General features: G+C 42.4%; 2 protein-coding genes and 1 long non-coding RNA gene across 3 annotated transcripts in view; 2 read left to right on the top strand and 1 right to left on the bottom strand.

Moving 5' to 3' along the window:
• The window catches only part of LOC144473824 (beta-1,4-glucuronyltransferase 1), a 53500-nt gene extending 47273 nt beyond the window's left edge, over positions 1-6227 (top strand). The window contains exons 4-6 of the mRNA XM_078188068.1: positions 573-908; positions 1357-1599; positions 1902-6227. Of these exons, the coding sequence (XP_078044194.1) occupies positions 573-908; positions 1357-1599; positions 1902-2099 (777 nt within the window). The 3' untranslated portion in view covers positions 2100-6227. The remainder of the gene's footprint in view (positions 1-572; positions 909-1356; positions 1600-1901) is intronic.
• Positions 6228-6233: 6 nt separating this feature from the next.
• On the bottom strand, positions 6234-14320 carry Pp2c1 (protein phosphatase 2C). The gene is made up of 6 exons (XM_078188067.1): positions 13789-14320; positions 13065-13415; positions 12765-12985; positions 12538-12684; positions 11064-12472; positions 6234-10989 (listed from the first exon to the last, which is right to left on the bottom strand). The coding sequence occupies exons 1-6, from the start codon at positions 14090-14092 to the stop codon at positions 10644-10646; spliced, it is 2778 nt and encodes a 925-aa protein (XP_078044193.1). The 5' UTR covers positions 14093-14320; the 3' UTR covers positions 6234-10643.
• Positions 14321-14430: 110 nt separating this feature from the next.
• LOC144473825 (uncharacterized) lies at positions 14431-16231 on the top strand. The gene is made up of 3 exons (XR_013494651.1): positions 14431-14996; positions 15058-15185; positions 15279-16231. It is a non-coding gene; the product is annotated as an uncharacterized LOC144473825 (long non-coding RNA).
• Positions 16232-20424: the final 4193 nt, after the last annotated feature.

Below are 20424 nucleotides of genomic sequence, written 5' to 3'. Positions count from 1 at the left end.
CTGCCTGCCTGGAAATAACGTGGTGTCCTCGTTCATGCAATTATGGAGGAAACTGGCCGTATCCGAATTGCCGGTAGCAATTACGATTTAACGATTTAATTAATTGCATCGTATACGGAATTGTCGGGCTACCGGATATGGATTAATTTAATAACAGAGTTTTGTCATAGAAAAGTACGGACACAAAAGGCACGCTGTTCCACCCGTAATTTCTTCAACTGTCTGCTAGTAAATCACTGACAGGCACAACCGTTTCACTGATGCTCGGCATGCAATCAATTCTGCATGTCACAATTCTCCCTTATTCCCCGCTGTCCTCAACGAGCTTACGTTCCAAGCAGACGTACGCAGCCTAATGGGGTTGTTAGCCGGATAAATATATGTTTTATACTATTCCAAATGTACAAATTGACTAATCCAATCATAAGTTATCGATTCATAAAATGTACAAAGGTGTAAGCGATGTTCGGACACTCTGTATAGCAGGGAAAACATCCCAGCATTCCCACGCGAACACCGGCAATATTTTGAGATCCTTACGACTAATGGTTTGCTTAATCCGTTAAAAATAGGTACCCCCAAGCGAGAAAGTTATGTCCGACACGTACAACTGCACGCTGGGGCCTCCGTGGGCGAACGTCACGCTTTCGAAGATGTATAAAAACGAGAAGAAGCTGCTGTACCCCGTGAACGTTGGCCGCAATATAGCTCGCGAGTCTGCGCCGACGTTCTACGTGTTCGCCAGCGACATAGAGCTCTATCCGAACCCCGACTTGCCCGCTAAGTTCCTCGAGATGATCAGGAGGCGAGACCAGCCGGCCCTATACAAGCCGAACCCGAAAGTTTTTGTACTGTCCATCTTCGAGGTGGACGAGAAGAGTCAGCCGCCAAAAAACAAAACGCATTTGGTGAGTCCTGCTCCATCCTTCAAGCTTCGATCGTCATCGCCAACTTCAGCACAGTATCTCAAGATTATGAAAACTGTCTGAACAACTTCCCATACTTACCGGTAATAGCACAATCACGCGAAGTCGATAATTACACGATTACAGACCAGTTGTTGTGGTTAAGAGTTTCTTCACATTTGACATTTGCGTAACGCGAACTTGATGGCAATTAAATCCAAAGCAAAGTCGCAGTGCAACGTTCGCTACCCGACAATGCATTAAATGGCACGAATGTGAGGGTCGCTTAATCAATGGCGCTTCCTTTGACCGTGGACTTTGATACAGGCAATTAGTAGGGTAGAGCTTGCCATTGGCCTCAGTGTCATTCGAGTTGTGATAGATTGCACTTTCGTCGGAGATTGAACATTTCGTTCGTACTATACGTGTATATATTTTGTATTTCTCTTAGGGGCAAATGTTGAAGGCAGGCACAGCCATTCCTTTCCACAAGAAGCTGTGCTCTGGCTGTCATAATGTTCCTCGTAGCAAAGAGTGGCAGGAGGCACCGGAGACCAAGGATCTCCACATTTTTCACGTTGGCAAGAGGACGGGCAGTTTTGTCCACTGGGAGCCGATTTTCATCGGGACCAATAACGACCCTCTGTACGACGAGAGGCTCAGCTGGGAAGGGAAGAGCGACAAAATGACGCAGGTAGACGTCCGATCATTTACAGACTTAAGCTAGTATCTTGAAGATTCCTCAGAAAATTTCATTCAAAATAATTTGCTAATTTCTGATAATCAAAATGGAAAAGTAAAATTGAAAACGTAAAGAGTTTTCTAAACGTTGCTAGATGAAAGATCGTGACATGTACATCAGCAAGGATACTATTCATCATTCTGACTGTAGTTACATTCATGATTACTTAAGAACCACTTGGTACAGTTAGTAATCAAATCCAGTTGCTGATGCATTATGTCTGAAAAGCACTAGAACATGACGTTCTGCTTCAGGGTTACGCGCTATGCGTCCTCGACTACGACTTCCTGATCCTGGACAACGCGTTCCTGGTGCACCGTCCCGGCATCAAGATCTATAAGAAGGATTCGCACCGCGACATGCTCACCGCGAAAACGAACGCGCTGATCAAAAAGATCATCATGCCGGAGCTGAAGATCCTTTATGGAACGCGGAAGGGCTGCGCCGTGTAGCCCGTGGAGAACCGCAGGTGTCCTCCGTTGAAACGGCATCACCTGAAACCGGCCCTGACGTCTTAAATGTATTAGGCTTGGCAAAAGATGAATGGTACAGGTGTCAAGCTCCTTCTGGTCACGCACGCTCTGCGGAACGGTGTTGTTCAGAACCCGAAGAGCGTACGTTGCGATTCACAGACATTGCCCTAATTGATGCCAATTGAATGGTGCCGAAAGTATACACATCTGTTGGTTAGTCCGACGCGGGAGTGGGGACGCGCCCTCACCTTTCTTCAAGCAAACTGCTCTTAATCGTTAGTTCCTGCGACGAGTTACAATGCCACTCCCTCGTTTCTCATCACCGACTTCTTCGTAGTACAAAAGTGTGATGACAGAGCCTAAGGACAGAGACGATCCGCCCAGGGCATCCTGCGCGCGGTTTCTATGCTGTGCGAGTGTAAGAAATGCTCTTCAAGATGTTCTCTCCGCTATGAAAGATTCTTAATACTGTATTTTCCAGCACATACGCGTCAGCGAAGGTTGTACATAATAGTGTTTGACATAGTGCCTCGTGTGTACAGCTGCAAGGACTTTTACCTTTCGTTTTCAGTGTGCATTTCGACTCATTCTACGTTGCACTTTCTTTATGGAAGAACGTCGCCAAGCATCAATCGTGCTCAAGGTAGTTGGTGTTACGGGTAAAAGGGTAGATCATATTCATCAAATTTTTACCAAGTGTTTCATCATTCCTACGAGTGAGAATCGTTGTTTAAACTGATATTGCGCCCAATTACTTTGAGCAAGGTGAACTTAATGTGTGTCTTTTAACAGTTTGTTTCTATGTATTCATTAACGACTGCGCATCCCCAGAATTTGAGACTTACCAACACGTATTACTCACCTCACTGCCATATTTTGTTCCCACAGCTGGAAACAAGCGTAATCTTTTTGTTCGTTTAATCTCTGATTTCATTTGCAACTTGATGCATTTTTATCGTTCGCCTGGTCGGCGCTCAAAACTTGTTCGGGCGCCGGACGTTTAGACGAACGCAGTGAGGTTATATTCAAATCTCCCGCCATTTCCCCCGCTCTTTTTCACTATAGTTTCGTTGCTCTACGAACGTGTGGCGGGAAAATCAAACGTGTACCCAGGAAACATTTGAACTCTCCAAGACTGAGGAACATTTGATAACTGTTTAACTAGGGACACTTATCCTATGACTCTTCAATTAATGAACATCCAGTCATTAGTTATTTAACGATTCTTTAATTAGCGTTACTAATTAAGGTATTCCTTTATACATTTTCTTCTATTTCTGACAAAGAGAATCGGTGCTTCCAGTGATAAACTAATTACTCGTTACGTCGAAAGAAAGTCACTCAATGAGTTCCAAGGGGTTTAATCACTTCGGATCGCATCCATAATTTTCTCTTTCGATCCTCGAATCACGTGTGAAACATAATTCGATCGTGCTGGGCGAGGCAGGGCTAATGCGAAACGTTTATTATGCGATGTCGCGCCACGAGAATTTGTCTTTAGGTGTCCTCAAATCGTGAACGAATAATGTACATATATAAATATATTATACACACACTCGTAAAGTGTACGATGTAACTAATACTATTTTACACGGTTTAATTAGGTGTTAAACTTGGGTGATTCTCGTACCACAGTAAACGTACCATCATAGAGTGTTCAATATTCACGAAGTTCTGTACCGAGATCATACCAATAGAAGCGCAAACATCAAAACAAATATCGAACAGACTTGACAGTCAAGCGAGTAAGATAATTTAAGGGAACTGGTACTCAAACATGTCCAAAAGATATAAAGCAGATAACATAATTCTGACGGCGCTAACCTAAACGATACATTTAACGATTTACAACTTTTGCAACCAGCACGCACTAGTTTTCAGTTTCCCGAACGAATCGATATGTTCTCAAAGGTGTGACGCGTACAATGCACAGATTTACAATGTATGTCGACCATAAGTACATCCGCAATGTTTCTGTTTCTCTGCCCCGAGTGATTTCAAAGGCTCTAGGACTACGTATATGTATCTAAATAAGACTTGAAGGACAATTGGAGTCAGTTTAATAATGAGAAACCCTTAAACATAAAACACTGACTCGATTTTTGTGTGATAATCTTAGGGCACAAACTAATTGTTACTTCTGCAATTCTGTTTTATGCCGGAGCATATTTTCATGGATACTACCTCTGACAGAATGAGTTCTAGACATTATTTTACAAGTAATTTGTTAATTAATAAATAATAGAGAAAGTAGGTGTTCGTCGCATTCTTCTTCAAATCTTAAAGAAATCGTACAATAATTGTCACTATACCTTGTATAAGATGAAACATCTTTCACCAGAGGTAGTATTGTTAAGTAGATGTCGTTACATGGCAACGTGAGACTCATTGACAATACATTGAGTTCCGGAACAGTTCAGTTTGAAAAAGCATTTTATGTTGTAGTAGGTATAAGTTATTCAGGGGAATTGAATTTGTGGCGACGTATATTCACGTGCGAAAGTATTTAATTGAAAGAACGGTGTTGCGTCAGTTCGTTTTCCCGTTTTATGAAACAGACATCGCTCTGACAACGTGAGTTCCTTTCGTCGTCTTGCCACCCCCCCCCCCTTTTTAATTTATCGGGGCTGTGCAAATCGTGTATAATTATTGCTCGTAAATAATAATGTGTATTCTGTGCCTTACCGTCTTCGTCTCAATGTGTATGCGTGTGTACTTGAGACAGGTGTATGTTGAGAGCATGCTGAAAAAAGGAGCCAACTCGATCACGAAGAGCTAATCATAATAAGAGACATTCACGAAGGTGGGATAAATCTTTCGATGTTGTGAAAACAAGACAAAAAAATGAATTACATTGTTAACGTAGCAGACTTTTTATGCGTACATTTCGTTTAGGGTTTGTATGAGAATTTGAAAATCACCATTCCCGGGTGAACATCGTGTATTTAAATCTAAGAGGAATTTAAGACGTACACCCTGTATATCGCCTTGACACTGTAATTCATTTTTCCAATAAAATATTTTTCACTGATTTATAACATCTTCAGATTCATATTTATTATTATGACTGGCCCATTCGATGATTATATTGTACAGATCTAATTTTCTCTATGGATACGCTTTTTGTAATGGTGACAAAAATAAGAGGAGAAGTCTTTCAAAATAGCTCAGAATTCCACCCCCCGGTTGTTACATTCGGTCACTTGTTGTCGTTAGGTTTCAGTGAACTTCAATTCTTCTACACGGAATTTATCTTTCTCGACTGAGCACTTCGAGACAAAGTGCTAGACTGCAAAATAATTATGGCATTTCTATAGAAAAAGAAAAACGATAAACGAACACACTGTGTATTGTGATTGTAAGTACTGTAAATAATGATAAGTCGCTGTAACTGTCACTCAACTATACAGCGCATTATTCTTGTACATTCTCAGGCGCTATCTAATAATCTCGATTCAATGAAAGTTTCTGATTCGTTTAGCCTCATTTAGGTGTTGCTGAGACAGTAAAAGTTCAATCAAAATTTTGTCCTACTCTGACTGCTCTGTTGCTAGTAAGATTAAATGTTAGGCTAACAAGTTTCAGTGTGATTTCAAACAATTTTTCTATATACTATAGAATGTTGTACGTGGTCAAAGCATTGTATTGTTTTCCGCATTTTCGAATTACTGTGGTTTGTCATGGACACGATAAATGTGCGTCAACAAAAAGAAAGTATCTATTATTGATATAAATTAAATCGATATTTAGCGTGTACATTAATTATGTGTAATGTACGATTAATATTTCTCTTTATTAGAAAATGACGTAACGTCTTCAGTGATGTATGTACATGAGCTAAGGATACTTGTGCGAATGTTTGTAAGACCTGACTCTATTCCTGTACATATGTAAAATTGTATTTTTCCAAATAACAGGATAGAAATATAAGAATCGTTTAAGTAAACTCTAAGGACTACAAAATAATTACCTAAAATATAGTTCAATTGAAAATAAATGAAACGTTCACCTGCCTAAAAAAAATCAACGATAAAAGTACATAAAAATTCTCTACATCAAAACCAAAGCAATCTTTTGATTTACAATACAACTAGTTTTTGCATATTTCACTTTATTTAATTAAAATATACAGATTTGAAACGTGATCACACATTTGTTCGAGTTCGCCTCCATCGACCTATACTTAACCTGAGATAAACCTCTATAAATTTTTTTGTCGCTCGCTACACGTTCCTGTTTCCCATTCTCTCACATTTTTTCTGTTTCACTCCCTCTCTTTCTCTCTCGTTCGGTGATAAATTTTCTTTATTTTTTACGTCGACTCTCAGAAAATACTTGGTTTTCTTTACGCCCTATATAACGAATAATTTGTTTATATATCTACAAACGCAACCAGACGGATCCCTTTCGTCGCTCATTAGTCGATCTCACTTGTCCTATAATAGAATAATTCTCGTGTATATAAATAAACGCTAGCAAAGATTTCATTTTTATTTAATTCGTCTCCTAAGGGCTTAATGGCTACGCTGTTTCTTCTTCCTACACGTATATAGACCATTCACATGATATACGTGTATTACATATTATACGTATTTATTCATATGTTATATATTTATATGTATATACAGTGCCGACTGCATCGCATGCACCAAGAAGATGTATTACATGCACCAGAGTTCGAAAGAAGATATCTTCTGGCGGTTGTTAATCGACTTCATTGTCGAGTCAAATGCTTTCCCATAGGTGAAGGTATAGTCCAACTCTTTGCCGGAGTGTCTACGGGATCGCGGAAAGGGGGGATCAGCACCTCGCGGAGGTAGCGGTGGTACGCCAGGTCGGGCGTAGATTACGTACGGTGTATCATTTTTTTGATATTGATTCTTAGTACCCTCATCCCTTCTAACCACGTTCATGCTCTCTGTCGTTTCCTACGTTAGTTTTAGTCCTTATAGTTATTATAGTTGTCTTTAGCTTTTAGGGTAGTTAGATATACTCCTGTCTAGGCTGGTGCGTAAGTTAGTCATTAGGTGCACCTTCGCAATCCATCTGCCCGGAGACTTAGATCTGGAGATATAGTCGGGATTGAGGAGGTGTTGCGGACGATGCTCTCCGAGATACGAGCTCCAATTGATTGGCGGCCGCTTCCGGGCCATCTCATGTCCGAGGATTTGAACCCTACGCCGAATTTGCTAGGGTATGGGCTCCTTGAAGATCTTAGTCTCGTGGGCCGAAATTCCATAACTGGCCTCCACTTTCCGCCTAACGGTGAAGATTCTTTGGAGGGGAGACTACAGTTCTCTAAAGAACTGATGACATGTGTGAACCACGTGTTGACTAATAGGTCCGAGCGGTACAAGATCGTTCCTGCCGCAGTAAAGAAGAAGGTCATTCCTGGGCTCGTTGGATATTTAGAGGTCTCCCAACCGTCTGATAGTTCGGTTGATGTATCCTCAATCAACGCTGCCGTAATGACGAGCAATCACCGCCAAAATTTCGCGGCACAACTTGGCCGCGAGATTGGCGGTGTAGCGGATGATGAAGATGTCTTCAATTAACCGGACATCCCGCCCGTAAAATTGCCTGAATACGACCTGGGTACAACACCTGTGGTAGGACCGAGTGTTAAGGACAACGTGGAGGAGACACCAGTAACCCTCGAAACCATTGCGCTTGGAGTGGGTTTGGGTGCCACATGCGTCGGGCCAGGGAGTGGTATCGACATAGAAGAGACAGGGGGCCCTGTAGCGATCAGCTTTTTCCAGGGGATCTTGCGACAACGGTGAATAAGATGTTGGACTATTCGCACCGTGAGGGGAGTAGTGATAGAGAGAAGTATGACCGACTGTCAGTCTGGGTCGCATACTCCGGGCCCGGCAATTCAGTAATAGCACGAAACCGAAGAGTAGTACGGATGATAAGCCCTCAAAGAATAGTAACCGCAGGTTGGGCTTAAGGGCGGAGCAAATGGCCCTTAAGATCAAACACGATCCATTGCGGATAATGGGTCCATTGGGCAATGGCGAAAAGAACAGAGCTTGGGTCATCGGGATTTCCCGTGCTCTACTTAGATTGGGGGTAGGAGATGGGACCTTGAGGAGCTGGACAGCACGAGCCCTAAACTGGGCCGAAGGCGATAGGAAAACCTTCGCTATGGGAGGTCAAGTACGCCATCGAGCTTTGGGCCGATGTAGAACGGGGGAACGATGAGTTAACACGAGGTGGTCGGGATAGATGCGATCCAAACCAAAAGAAGAGAATTTTCTATATAATTTATATATTATATATAGAAGTATTTTCTTACGAGCGAAATTCCTTACTACCTAGATATATTTTACTCTATAAAGACACGCAACACTGATTTGCTTTTAAAATTAGTTAAATATATATTTACTTCGGTTGTTCTCTCACTCTCTCCCTATCTCTCCCCCTCTGTTGTAACAGTGAAAAAAGTGAGTTTATCTTCTTGGTCCATGTTATATGAATACACTATACACATATACATATATATATACATTCAATAAATGGTAACTATTGTAGGCACGTGTCGTTATTCTTTTAACATATTCTCCTCCTTGATCCTCCTAACTCTTTGATACAACTTAAATTCCGTTCTTTGCACTGGTCTATCATGAACATAAGAATATAAAAATATCAGTAAGTTCTTAAAAATGTATACGCAATTTTTTAAAATATAATCCGCTCCCCCGCATTGTAAACGATCCGGGGACAGGGTAAACTTAAATCATCTTCTAAAGGAAACATAATTCTTTTTCATTTTCTACAAATCATCGTACCGGTAAAACTATATAATGAAAACCTTCAGCAACGATCTATGCGTGCACGCTAGTCGTTGGATCGAATTCACTGTCCCGAATCGTTTGACATTGTTACAAAACACCGCAATTAATCAACAACAAAAAAACCATCCAACCTAAATTTGTCCTGAAGTACATTCCGCAGTGCGAGCTCGCAATCTTTAAATTATCTTAAAATTAATTCTACAAATTGATAAATCGTTGTCCTGAAAGAAAATGAGAAAAGAAAAATAAAATAAGGGTGGGGGGAGGGGGGAACCAAAATCAAAAGGGCGGATATATCAACTTTATCGGCCTAAGCACTGATTAACGTTAGATATTCTTTTTTTTTATCACCGTTCTTTTAGCGAGTACACACACTCCTTAATATAGTTCAACGAATTTGTCGGTCGTTTTTTCATTTATCTGAAACACCTCGTTAAATTGCTCTAAATATAACTCTAAACTTTGTTTTATTCACGCAATAGACAGTCGTTTTGTTTTTCTCATTGTCTCGTGCCAATCGGCCGCCATTCAAGATTCATTGCCCTGTGTGGAAAAATGTGTGAACGAACAATTAAATGCCTCGCAACGTGATAGTAAAAATTATGACGAGCCGGCTCTCGCGGTCCTTTTGTGCTATCTTCGTACAAAGTGATATATACATTATTATATAAAAGATTTCAATGATTTGTAGCGAATCTTCAATGGCCGCTCCATGTAGAGCCAAAGCAGATCAGTGATTACGTACCTACGTACTAAATATGTTAACCATTTTTTTTTGTTTCTTAATTACATTCGCGTCGCCATTTTCACTTTTCGCTTAACGATCCCGTTTGATTCTCTTAATAAGTCAGTATCGCGTAGAAAACCGTTAACACCTACAGGAATTATTGTGGCGGGGAGATAATTTCTACAAATATACGTATGCGCGTTTTGTCTCTCCGTTAGATATACAATTATTCTCTCGTCGTCTACGTCTCGTATTATCACACATATTTTTTTTTATACATTATATGTTCACGTACTTTCTTCGATTAACGCTTCTCTCGACGTGCTAGCCAAACATTAGAAAGCATTAAAACACAATGGAAGAAGTATTTAGCTACCCCGGACGCCGTTACTCGTTGACTGTAACTTGAACCACAGTGTTCGTCTCGAAAAGATTAACCGATCGAAAGGAAACGAATACAGGAACGATGTTTCTGGCAATCTCTGATAGATAATTAAACCTGTGACTGTGCTCTACCGCGAGGAAGAAGATCGAGGTTCCAGAGAATCGTATGACAATAAAACATTGCAGTGCGTGGCTACCACTTTAATGCAGTACTATTAATGTACACATCTCATCGATGTCGATATTTATTGCTAACCATTAGTCAGGTGTAAAAGCCCGCGAATATGAAAAATATCGTTGATTCTCCTATTTGTTAACATTTCCATATGCTGATTGGTAAAAGAAAAATAACAGTGAGCGAAACAAGTACTAAAGCGGTGAATTTCTTGAATCTTTGATTCAAACCGGCCAGAGATATAACGATCGGACATCGTTAATGGTCGATTCGCTACGGTAAAATGCAATAGTACAGGCGACAGAATATATCTAAAGTAGCATTACCCATCGCAGAGATAGAAAGCAATATACGACGAATAAAGACAATGAAGGGTAAATAAACATACCCAACACAAAGAAACAATGTAATTGACGCATGCTTGTTGTTGTCCTACCTTACTTCCCGAGGCGCTTAATGCGAGATCGCGTGCTCAGTGACCGGGCACTTGGTTTATACGGTGATTTCACTCTTTTAGACATCCCGGAGCTAGTATTACATCCGGTATTGGTCGGACTGATCGTCGAGCAGGTCCCTGTGCCAGTATTGCTGTTATTTTGTTTAATACTGGACGTTAGCGAGGACGATCTCACTCTGCTCGACTGCAGGTACCCGTTGTTGCCGGTCTGCTTCAATTTGTTTGGTAAGGACAGCCGATTCTGTTGTTTCACTAGGCTGTACTGATGTATGTCTACGTTGCGGGAGCGTAGCGTCTTCACTGGAGTAGCAGCCATGGTATCTGACCTAAAGAAACACAAGAAACATATTATTAGAACTAGTAGTTAACGGATGAGAGATATGCTTAGAGGATAACGCACCTGAGCCAACGTTGTGGAACGGTTGTACTATCAGATGAACCTATAATAGACATAGTCCGGTTTATCCTCCTCTCGTTGCAGCCATTCGACCGGTTGTTGTTTCTCCCCTGATCCCATTCTCGCGCACCCAGGCTAGCAACAAACAGTTGCTTAAGGAGGCCTTTGAAGGAAGGTCTTCGGATGGCTTTCACCGGCGTCACCTTCTTCCCCAGATTCCTCTGGAAGGTGTTCAAAGGCGATAGCCTGTCCTGTACGGGAACAGTGTTAGCACCTCCTGGGGTGCGAGAAATGTTGGATTCCGTGGGCCAGTTTAGGCTACCGGCTCCGTCCTTGGTGGTCTGGTTCGCTGGGTCGTTCTCATCAACTGGGTTCGGCCTGTCCTCCGACCTTGTTCTCCTCTTGAAACAGGGATCTTGCAACACGCATGCTTCTTCCACTGTATCAACTACACTTTGCGTTATTGCACTATGTCTTCGTTTAGCACCGACAGCACTTCCAGACGTTTTACTCGAAGAGTTCCTAACACCTTCGTCTATCGTATTCCCAGTTACTTTTGTACTACGCGTTTTAAACCTCGAGTTCACGTACGTTTTCGGCTCCACGGATACAGCCTCCACAAGATTGTTTCGCGAGTGTGCGGTTAAACTGTGCCTCCTACTCCTCACGTTCCTGACTTCTGTTCTTGAAGAGAATAGTGTCTGCTGTTTGTGGCGCGATCCATTTAAAACGCTGGGCGCTACTTTGTTCTCAATGACAACCGTTGGGGTCTCCGGCGCTACGCTCTTCTTATCCGCGGTGTTAACAACAGGGGAGGAAGTACATAGACCATGGCCTTCGCAAGAAAATGCACTTTGGTGTATTACGTTTGAGTCGTTAGCCGCATTGCTTTTTGTGCTCTCCAGTTCCGGAAAATCCTGAAAGCTGGAAAGTATTTGTTCAGATGACGCGTGAATTACTTCCGGTTGTTTCTCAGGTGTATTTGCGTGTTCTTGGTGATCCAGTTGCTTTGGCAAGCTTGTTTCCAATTCCTTATTATGTATTTCGTGATTATTTTCTGTTATCTCATGGGATATCGTTTCCGTAATTTTAATAGTCTCTTCCATGATCACATCTCCAATACCCGTGGGCGCAGCCTCGTCCCCTACCTGATGACTTATGTCTAGAGTCTCTTTGATCCTCTCTTCCAGCAGAATCTTTTCCGATGTCGGCTCCTCTCGGTTCTGCTCAATTCTGTTGTAAAATTCTGGTTTCTGGAGGTTCATATCGTGACTTGCTAATGGGAGAGGTCTTGGTACACTTAGAGGCATTGGACTGTAAGTAGGTTTCTCTGTGGCTTCTGTAGAGAGTCTAGCTGCTGGATTGTGTAGGCTGTGATGTGCCATAACACACTCCTTTTGGCTCAATAATACCTTCAAAAATAAAATTTATTACCATTAATATATATTTTTCTGAATTTATTATCAAAAATACATACTTCACTACGAGATGGTCCAGGCGGATCCAACATTAGTGTAACAACGCTCGTATTATCCGCGCGTAGTCTCTTCTGCGACCATCTCTCCAACGCTTTATCTACTAGGCTTTTTGATGGGTTAATCCACAGCTGAACATTATCAGATTGCTGTTGGGAGCAATAAAACACCATGAGTTTACATATCGAATTTATACAATCCTTTCACAAATAGATTTGTCATATCATACCCCATTACATGTTTGCTGGGAGGCAATCAGATGCTTTTCATTGTGTCTGTCTGCAGCTTGGACAATGGCCACTGCACTCTGTGGCGTTAACATGTTCCATAACCCATCTGTTCCGAATATAAGGCAACGGTGTGATTCAACATCAATTGCAACTACTTTAACATCTGGCTCAGGAGATACAACAAATGTATTCAATTCAGAATTGTAACTCCATAGATCACCTACACACAGAAAAGCTGGTTTTACAAATTGATGGTCAAAAAGATATGAAAGATCTACTAAAGCATTAAGAAAGCATACCTAAAGATCTAGCAACAGCAAGAAATGGAATTTCATCTATATGAGTAGACCTTCGCACCGGGCCCTTATGTCCAATACGAGGTCGGTTCCATACAACCCTTGGGACACCAGATTTGCTGATTACTTTGCCACCAGATTCGCGTATCCTCATCATTTCAGAGCCGCTCTCGGGCTTGTGATCCTTTGTCAGAGCCTTGGCCCGCCACTGTGGGTCACCCTCCACTTGGTATCCCAAAATTATAGCTGAGTCGCCGACGTGACCGATATAAATCTTTCCTTTGCGAATGAACGCTATGCTGGCGGTAGTCCCAGCCGTAGATGGTAATCCAGAAGCGGTTCTTGGCCATTTGTCTGTCGCAAAAGTGGAACCAGATAAGTACACGAAACAGCAAACGATATTTCGGTGGGATCACTTTCTCGATGTTTCCAGTTGGTCGAGGAATCATCCGAAATCGGAATTATCGAGGAAACCGAATCTTCTCTTTCAACTACCTTTTCGACAAAATTCGATCTTTCAGGTTAGTTCGGATTACATAACCTAAATTCTAACCTAATCGGGCGCAGGTGGTGGGGGAAATACGCGGGACAATGACAGAAATTGTGTTGGAAAGCATCGATACAGCTTGTATTGCTTCGGATCGGTTCGAAACGATTTGGGAAACGGCGGGAATCACGATGGACGGGGAAAAACCGAACAGGAAGTAGCAAAACGGCGGCCACTTACCAAGCTCCCGCCACATCGCATAGTGCGTGCTCACGTATCCGTCTCGAATCGCACGAAGCACGTCCTCGTCCCGATCCGACCAGAAGTTCTTTTGCTTCACGATCACGTTCATCAGGTGTTCTTTGGCGAAGCTGGCCGCCTCGCCTCCTCCGTGTCCGTCGAATATCCCGAAGAACGCATACTCCAGGTCCTTATCATCCGGTGTCGATTGAAAGGCCACGCTGAACATGTCCTCCATGTACTTACGACCGCCCTGGTTACAGTGTCCGGTCACCCTTAGGTTAACCCCGATGCTCAACGGCATGATGGCACACGACGAATCGCCGGTGATGCACACGGGGTTTGCTCGCGGCAGCTCTCAACACGCAAGAGGGTTTTCGGCCCCTTGGCTCCTCTCTCGTCGCTTCAGCAATCGGCCGACACGTACACCGGAACGGAAGCCTCGTATTTACTGGGCAGGTCCGCCGCGCTAAGCTCGAGGGACGCACACACACTCCTGAGCACGGCGATCATAGCCCCACACAGCACAATGACGTTGGCTGTGCGCAACCCGTGCGGCCCAGGAGGGGATCAGGCATGAGGGGACACGTCCCCTCTACGGCTGTGTTCACACACTGAGAACGCCAGCGGGCCTGCCTCGTCGATCCGACCCGACGGATCTTGCTTTATAGAACGTCGTAAACGACGAGACAGACCGAGTCATCCGTAACAGCAACCGCGCGAGGACGTCGAGCCTTCTCCACCGAGTGCTACAATCTTGTCATCGAACTTTAATAAACAATCTCAACGTGACAATATCGCAGACGCAGAGCGTCGCGCATTCGGTCTAGCTATTCGGTCATATGTTGTTGCATAGGCTGTCAGGAACAAGGTTTTCTCGAACCGCTACGCCCGATTGCAGATTTTAAGTACATCATCAGTCGGTCCGAAATCGGACGAGTAAATTAATGATTTATATAGATCGCACGTTACGTTAGCGTTTTCAGGGTGAGCGACAAGCAAACGATTTTGATACACGTCCAAAAGGTAGCAAACAATAGACAGCGGGGCACCTTCGATGTTGTCAAGGAGCCGCCGATTGCCGGTTAGCGATTAAGTGCGAGGCACGTACATCTACGTCGCACGAGGCTGCCTCGCACTGTGTGAACGTAGCTTGCGATTTCTCCGTCGTTGCGAAGCACGACGGCGATTCTCGGGGATCTACGAACGTAAGGCTTTGCGAGTGGAGCACTACATATTCAAAAATTCAAATTGTATTTTATATTCTAGAATGAAATGTAGGTTGTTGTGCTTTCCACGACTTTTACCGATGCGCCCGTAACGTTGGATAGCTGCTTCGATCAGTCCGCGACTTCTGTTAAGGCCCAATTACGGACTCCTTGGGTCCGTTTGATAGAGTAAGAACGAATTCGAATCCAGCTGTATCAACAGAAACTATCGCGTTCGACGAAGACGGGTTGCTATGATAAGTAAACGTAGTTTCTTTACAGGTAAGGCTCCTCTCACATTGTTCTTCCTGGGGCCAGCTCGACCAATTAAGGCCCCGGTCACACGAGCGCACCGAGTACAAGCTCGTGCATTCTTTGGTCGAAAGCGTAGAATAACGGAAAGTTACGGTTGTTTTTTTTCTCCTTTCCGTTGGCATAATTGAAAAATCGAATTCATATCGCGCGTTGCATAACTGGACAGATTTCCAAGTGGGTAATTGAATGAACGTATGCAAAGGTGATGGCTTTATTCAGTGTTTCTATTTCGGACAAAATGGCGCTCACCGTTAAATGAATATGAATGTTGGTTTTAATGGGTACAAATGGGCTTGCGCCGCGTTGAATGACGACTGAAAATTTGGTTTCCTGGATTTAATGGTCTCGAGGGGAATTTTAATGGGCCTTGCTTTTTGCACCTCAAGGTTAAAGTTGTAAAACTGTACGCAAGATGGTCGGATGGTTTTTATATTTGAATAAGTTTCGTTGAACTTATAAATCGCCCGCCATTTGAATAACTACGTATGCCACGGTTACGGAGTTGTCGACAGTTTGTAAAATCGGTATTCTTGGAAGCATTTTCTTGAAAACTTTACAGTTTCAGGGCAATGTGGGACAATAGAAAGGGAATAAGAAAGGTACGAGGAATAAAAGATGCGTGTCGACGACGCGATGCCTCTTATGGGGTTAAGAAATGGCGCGCCATTCCAATTATCGGACAACTTCAAATTGTAGATTATATTAGGTATTAAAATGGCGGCCTTGCATTGAATTTTAAATCAGTTTTGTAATTTTATTCGTGCCAGGCGTTATACAAACAGTTTTATGAATATTATTCTCTTAGTTTTACCGTTCTACCACAAGTATCGCGTGCAAGATTAACAAAATCTAGTTGTTGTAATTGAAGATTGAAAAGAACATTTTCCAATCGAATTTTGAGTTCGAATCTTTTTCGTTACCAACGAATACTATGCGATTAGTTGAATTTCAGACTCTAGATTGCTTAAATTAATCTCGAATAACGTAAAAATCAATCGAATCTTAGAATAGCAAATTAATTGTACGACAGGATGAAGGATCAACTTAAACTTGAAATATTTGTACTAATGCTTGCAACAATTTTTAAAAGTATAGTCGATTGTTACAATAAATAACATTTATTGGTCTATTGACGACAATGAAGCGGTTGGAATGTCAACGACTTTTTAAAATTATTTTTATAAATCAGCCCAGGGGTTAGGTCTGGGTTCATAATGGCCGGGCCGCTAAAGACCAATGGAAGACTTGTTCGGACGTGTCGATGATTCATCGAATCAGACGTCTCAGTCAACTGTGAGACATCGATGAACGAGCACGTGTAAATATTCGATTGTCAGATATTATCTGCTGTCAAAAAATAAGTAGCTAAAATAACAATTATAGACAAATGTATCCAAGCATTCGTACAAAGGAAATCACAATTGTCATTGAAAATTCATTGTGTTTTGAATTTTCATGTATTTATCAATTCCATAAATAATACAATCCACATATTACATTTTTCTCATTGTAATCACTGTGACCTAGTCAGAGCGTGTACCGTAACCTAATTTATTGTGCAAAGACTAACGATTAACCATATGTAATCAAAAATAATTATTAAAAATAAACATTGCGTCGAATATGTTTCACATTTGACTCCACCATTTTTTAGACAGAGTCTACAGCTACCTGTCTATGCATTGTTTCTCGCCAATTTCAGTCAGTAAGAATCTAAAGCGAAAAAATTGGATTTTCCGATGTCTTCCTAAAACTATTGTGTACTCCCCTAGCGCCGCCGAACTTTGGTAGCGTCAGTGTGAAAGTGCCTTAACGGGCTTTTCCGCATCTTTTTACTAATCTTTAAGCGCTTCTATCGCCCCCGCTGCCATAATTTAACGAATATCTTCGAATCAACCTTGTTCCCGCCGTCGAACGTTCTTGTCAAGCAAAATTCGAACCGTTGTTCGCACGTTTCTACGACGAAATTCGCGCGCGCACGGCCGCGCGCGTGTGGGAGTGCGAAAAACATGGATTATCTGGGTGCTCGATAAACGTGGAAACGTTCTCGGCCGCGTGCATGTATTTCCAACGGCAACTATTTTCGTTGGTTCTATTTTCATGAAACAGGGGGTGTACGCGGCCAGAGATACACGGCATTTCGATAATCGGCCGATTCGATTTGTCGCGGGCTTCGCGGGACCGCCGTTACAAGCTGGCCGGAATTTCCAAAAACTCGCCGTAAACAGCGACACGGTAACATTACCTCGGTTATATTACGCTCACAGATTCACGGACACAAACCCGCGCATTGTCGCTTGGCCCCTCGCTCTCCTCCCATCGCCAAGCGGTTCAAACACGCCCCACTACCGTGGAAACTTTTACTCCGACCCCTGCCCCCTCTGCCTCGTCGCAACAACGGGCAGCCTATCAACGGAGCTGCTATTCATGCCGCGCATCTCGGCTCACGCAGTCGCTGCGTTGCCACGTCTACGACGTTCAACAAGAACTTTCTTGTCCAGCTCCCCGGTCGATCTCTCACCTTCGCGAAATTCTCGGCGCTGGACTGCGCCTTCCTACGAAAGCGATACGGCGTTAAACCATGCGCTACGTCTTCACACCTTTCTTCTACGCGCAATGAAGTTATTTACATCGATGGGAATCCCCGCAACTGGACTCGAATTTCTATAGAACAATCTCTCAGGCTACAAACGTCTTCGCTGAAAAATTTGAGTTTCCCTCTTGGTTTTGAATAGATTCGACACGTCGAGGCTACACGAACGGTTGCCAAGTTTGGTGCGACTCTATGTTCCGTTTAATAATAGCAGGGAAAGATTCGTTATTGGTCGGTTCGCATGAACGTATGCTAGTTAGACGGCCAAACGAAGCGGAAAGCAAACAGTCTGTTTTGCCAGTCGCAACAGTTATCTATCTCTCTCCCCGCGAGCAAAACACGGGGCACGTGTTTGAACTTGTTCGGCCGGCGATCCGGCAACGCCGTGCCCGTTCAAAATAGCACTCCCTGCTGGCGGCTTTCGCCTCAACGCCCGATAGGCTCCGGGACTTGAACGGAATTGCTCGATTCGTCGCGTGAGCCGGAGGGACTCCGACTCGCGCGATACTCGCATAATTCGCGATTAGATTCGCTCGTGAAAATCGCGGCTCGCCCCGCGGTTTTCACGACTTTAAACCGATTCCAGAGTACGGTCGATATTATGTGTCATCGATTGCATCATTCTCTGAAAAAGATGGCCGGCCCGTTCTGCGCACGGAAACAGTTACGCGGCGCTGCGTGAGTCAGCTGTCGGACTATTTCCGCGCGCGACAATATCATGGGCCGGATAGAAAATTTACGATTGAGCAAGATTTTTTATGCAGACTCTCCCGGAACATTATTATCGAACGATTTTTATGGGGAGAAACGGAAAAACGTTTAAACAGTGAATTCAAAGTTTGAAAGCTCGAAACGGTGCTCGGGCGCCATCTGACATGGAATTCGTGAAACTTGTTTTGAAAGCAAATTTTATCGGTAATAGATTGACTTATAATAGATTATAATAGATTGATAATATAAAAGTGAGAAATCTTCAATTTTCCGATTTTTGGGGGTTTTTCATTTTTGATAATCACAGCTTGCAACTGAAAAATCTGAGAAAGTTCTATAATATGCGGCTTAATGTCCAAAATAAGCCATATTTTTTTCAAAATTTTAAAAAGCCGCTAAAGGTTGCTGCAATTCGTTCAGCGATTTTACGATGGAGATTATGCGAGGTCTTCGTCATGAGACAGGGGATGTAGGAATTTCAAGCATTGGGTTCCCATGAGTCAGGTATAAGACGTCATGCTTCTTTGGAGCAGGTCCGTGCAGGTCCAGTCGGGTCTGAACGAGTCCACTATGATTCAAGTAGCTGGTGTTGCCAAGTGACGAAGGCCCGTCCCGTGTCGAAGCATTTATCTTGGTTATCTGTACAAATTTAAAGACTTTAAAATATAAATATGAAATAGTTAATTTCAAAGTATACAGAATTACAAGTTAGCGTGTCCATATATAAATATAATACATACCGTATTATTATAAACTAACGATCTAGTAAAATAATTCGTCGCTAGATGCATTTGAATCCAGTATTAGTATACAGAAAAGAATACATTTGTGTTCCAAAAAATATTCCGATCATTTAGTACCATACCAGCTAAGTTTTATTAAAAGTACATCATGTATACGAGTAGACTTGCCATCCAATGAATTATTTTGATTGCAGAAAACTCTCCTGAACAATTTTGTATCTTTGGTTTAATTTTTTATGCTCTAATTTTGCCTTAATTAATGTTGTTATTGGACCCTGCACCGTGCATTTCTGAGCGAGTGTGGCGCCTCTACCAGAGGAATGATAAAGTTTCGAACGATGGTCGTACAGCGCCAATTTGGCAAAACGCTCATACTGTTCGCCAAATTACCGACGAGACAGGTAAGTCATTAGAATTAACTGCTAGCATCATCTATTGAAATGTGGTAAAAGATTCTCGGTCGATATTTGGCTAATAGTTTAAGCGCGTGCGACTGACCAAATTGGCGTGTACGGACATCGTTCGGAGCTCCATCATTTCTCCGATCGAGGCGCCACATTCGCTTAGAAATGCATGGTGCAGGGTCGAATAAAAACATTAATTATGGCAAAAGTAGGTCATAAAAAACTAAACCAAGGTTACGGTATTATTCAGGAGACTCTGTTGCATCGATGTCGTCTTTATAAACAAATCACAACATTTCGAAACGTAACTGATTGCATTTTGAAATTTAGCCATCGTGTTCACAAATTAAATTCGAATGATTGCAAAAGAAAAGTGATTTTTGTTAAGATTATCAAGCAATAACAATACAAAGAATTTTATAGGATTAAGACTTATAGACTTAATTTCTTAGAAAAATAATTTCTAACCTGTTTCATTTAATAATGTGTAAAGGAGTAAAGTACTAAAAGCACAACAACTATTATTTCAGTACACTTTATTATCTGTATCATATTTAAATGTAAATAATTCTGTTTCAAAGTCTAATGAAAGAGGGGGGTCAAGGTTTCATTTGCTACACAAGTAAATCCTCTAGTTTAATTGTTCATAATTCTTATTCTTG

This window comes from Augochlora pura, chromosome 7 (genome assembly GCF_028453695.1).
Source record: "Augochlora pura isolate Apur16 chromosome 7, APUR_v2.2.1, whole genome shotgun sequence".
Classification (NCBI taxonomy): Eukaryota; Metazoa; Arthropoda; class Insecta; order Hymenoptera; family Halictidae; genus Augochlora; species Augochlora pura.
The sequence above is the reverse complement of the archived record's forward strand: the minus strand, read 5'-3'. Positions and strand labels throughout refer to the sequence as shown.

Bases quoted from the DNA above. Each gene is read 5' to 3' on its own strand.
- Pp2c1 (XM_078188067.1), bottom strand. From the start codon at position 14,092: ATGCCGTTGAGCATCGGGGTTAACCTAAGGGTGACCGGACACTGTAAC. The intron at 12,473-12,537 runs GTATGTATTTTT...TTATTTTTGAAG, and splicing joins CTGGACCATCTCGTAGTGAA to GTATTATTGAGCCAAAAGGA. The intron at 10,990-11,063 runs GTGCGTTATCCT...GTGTTTCTTTAG, and splicing joins GTTCCACAACGTTGGCTCAG to GTCAGATACCATGGCTGCTA.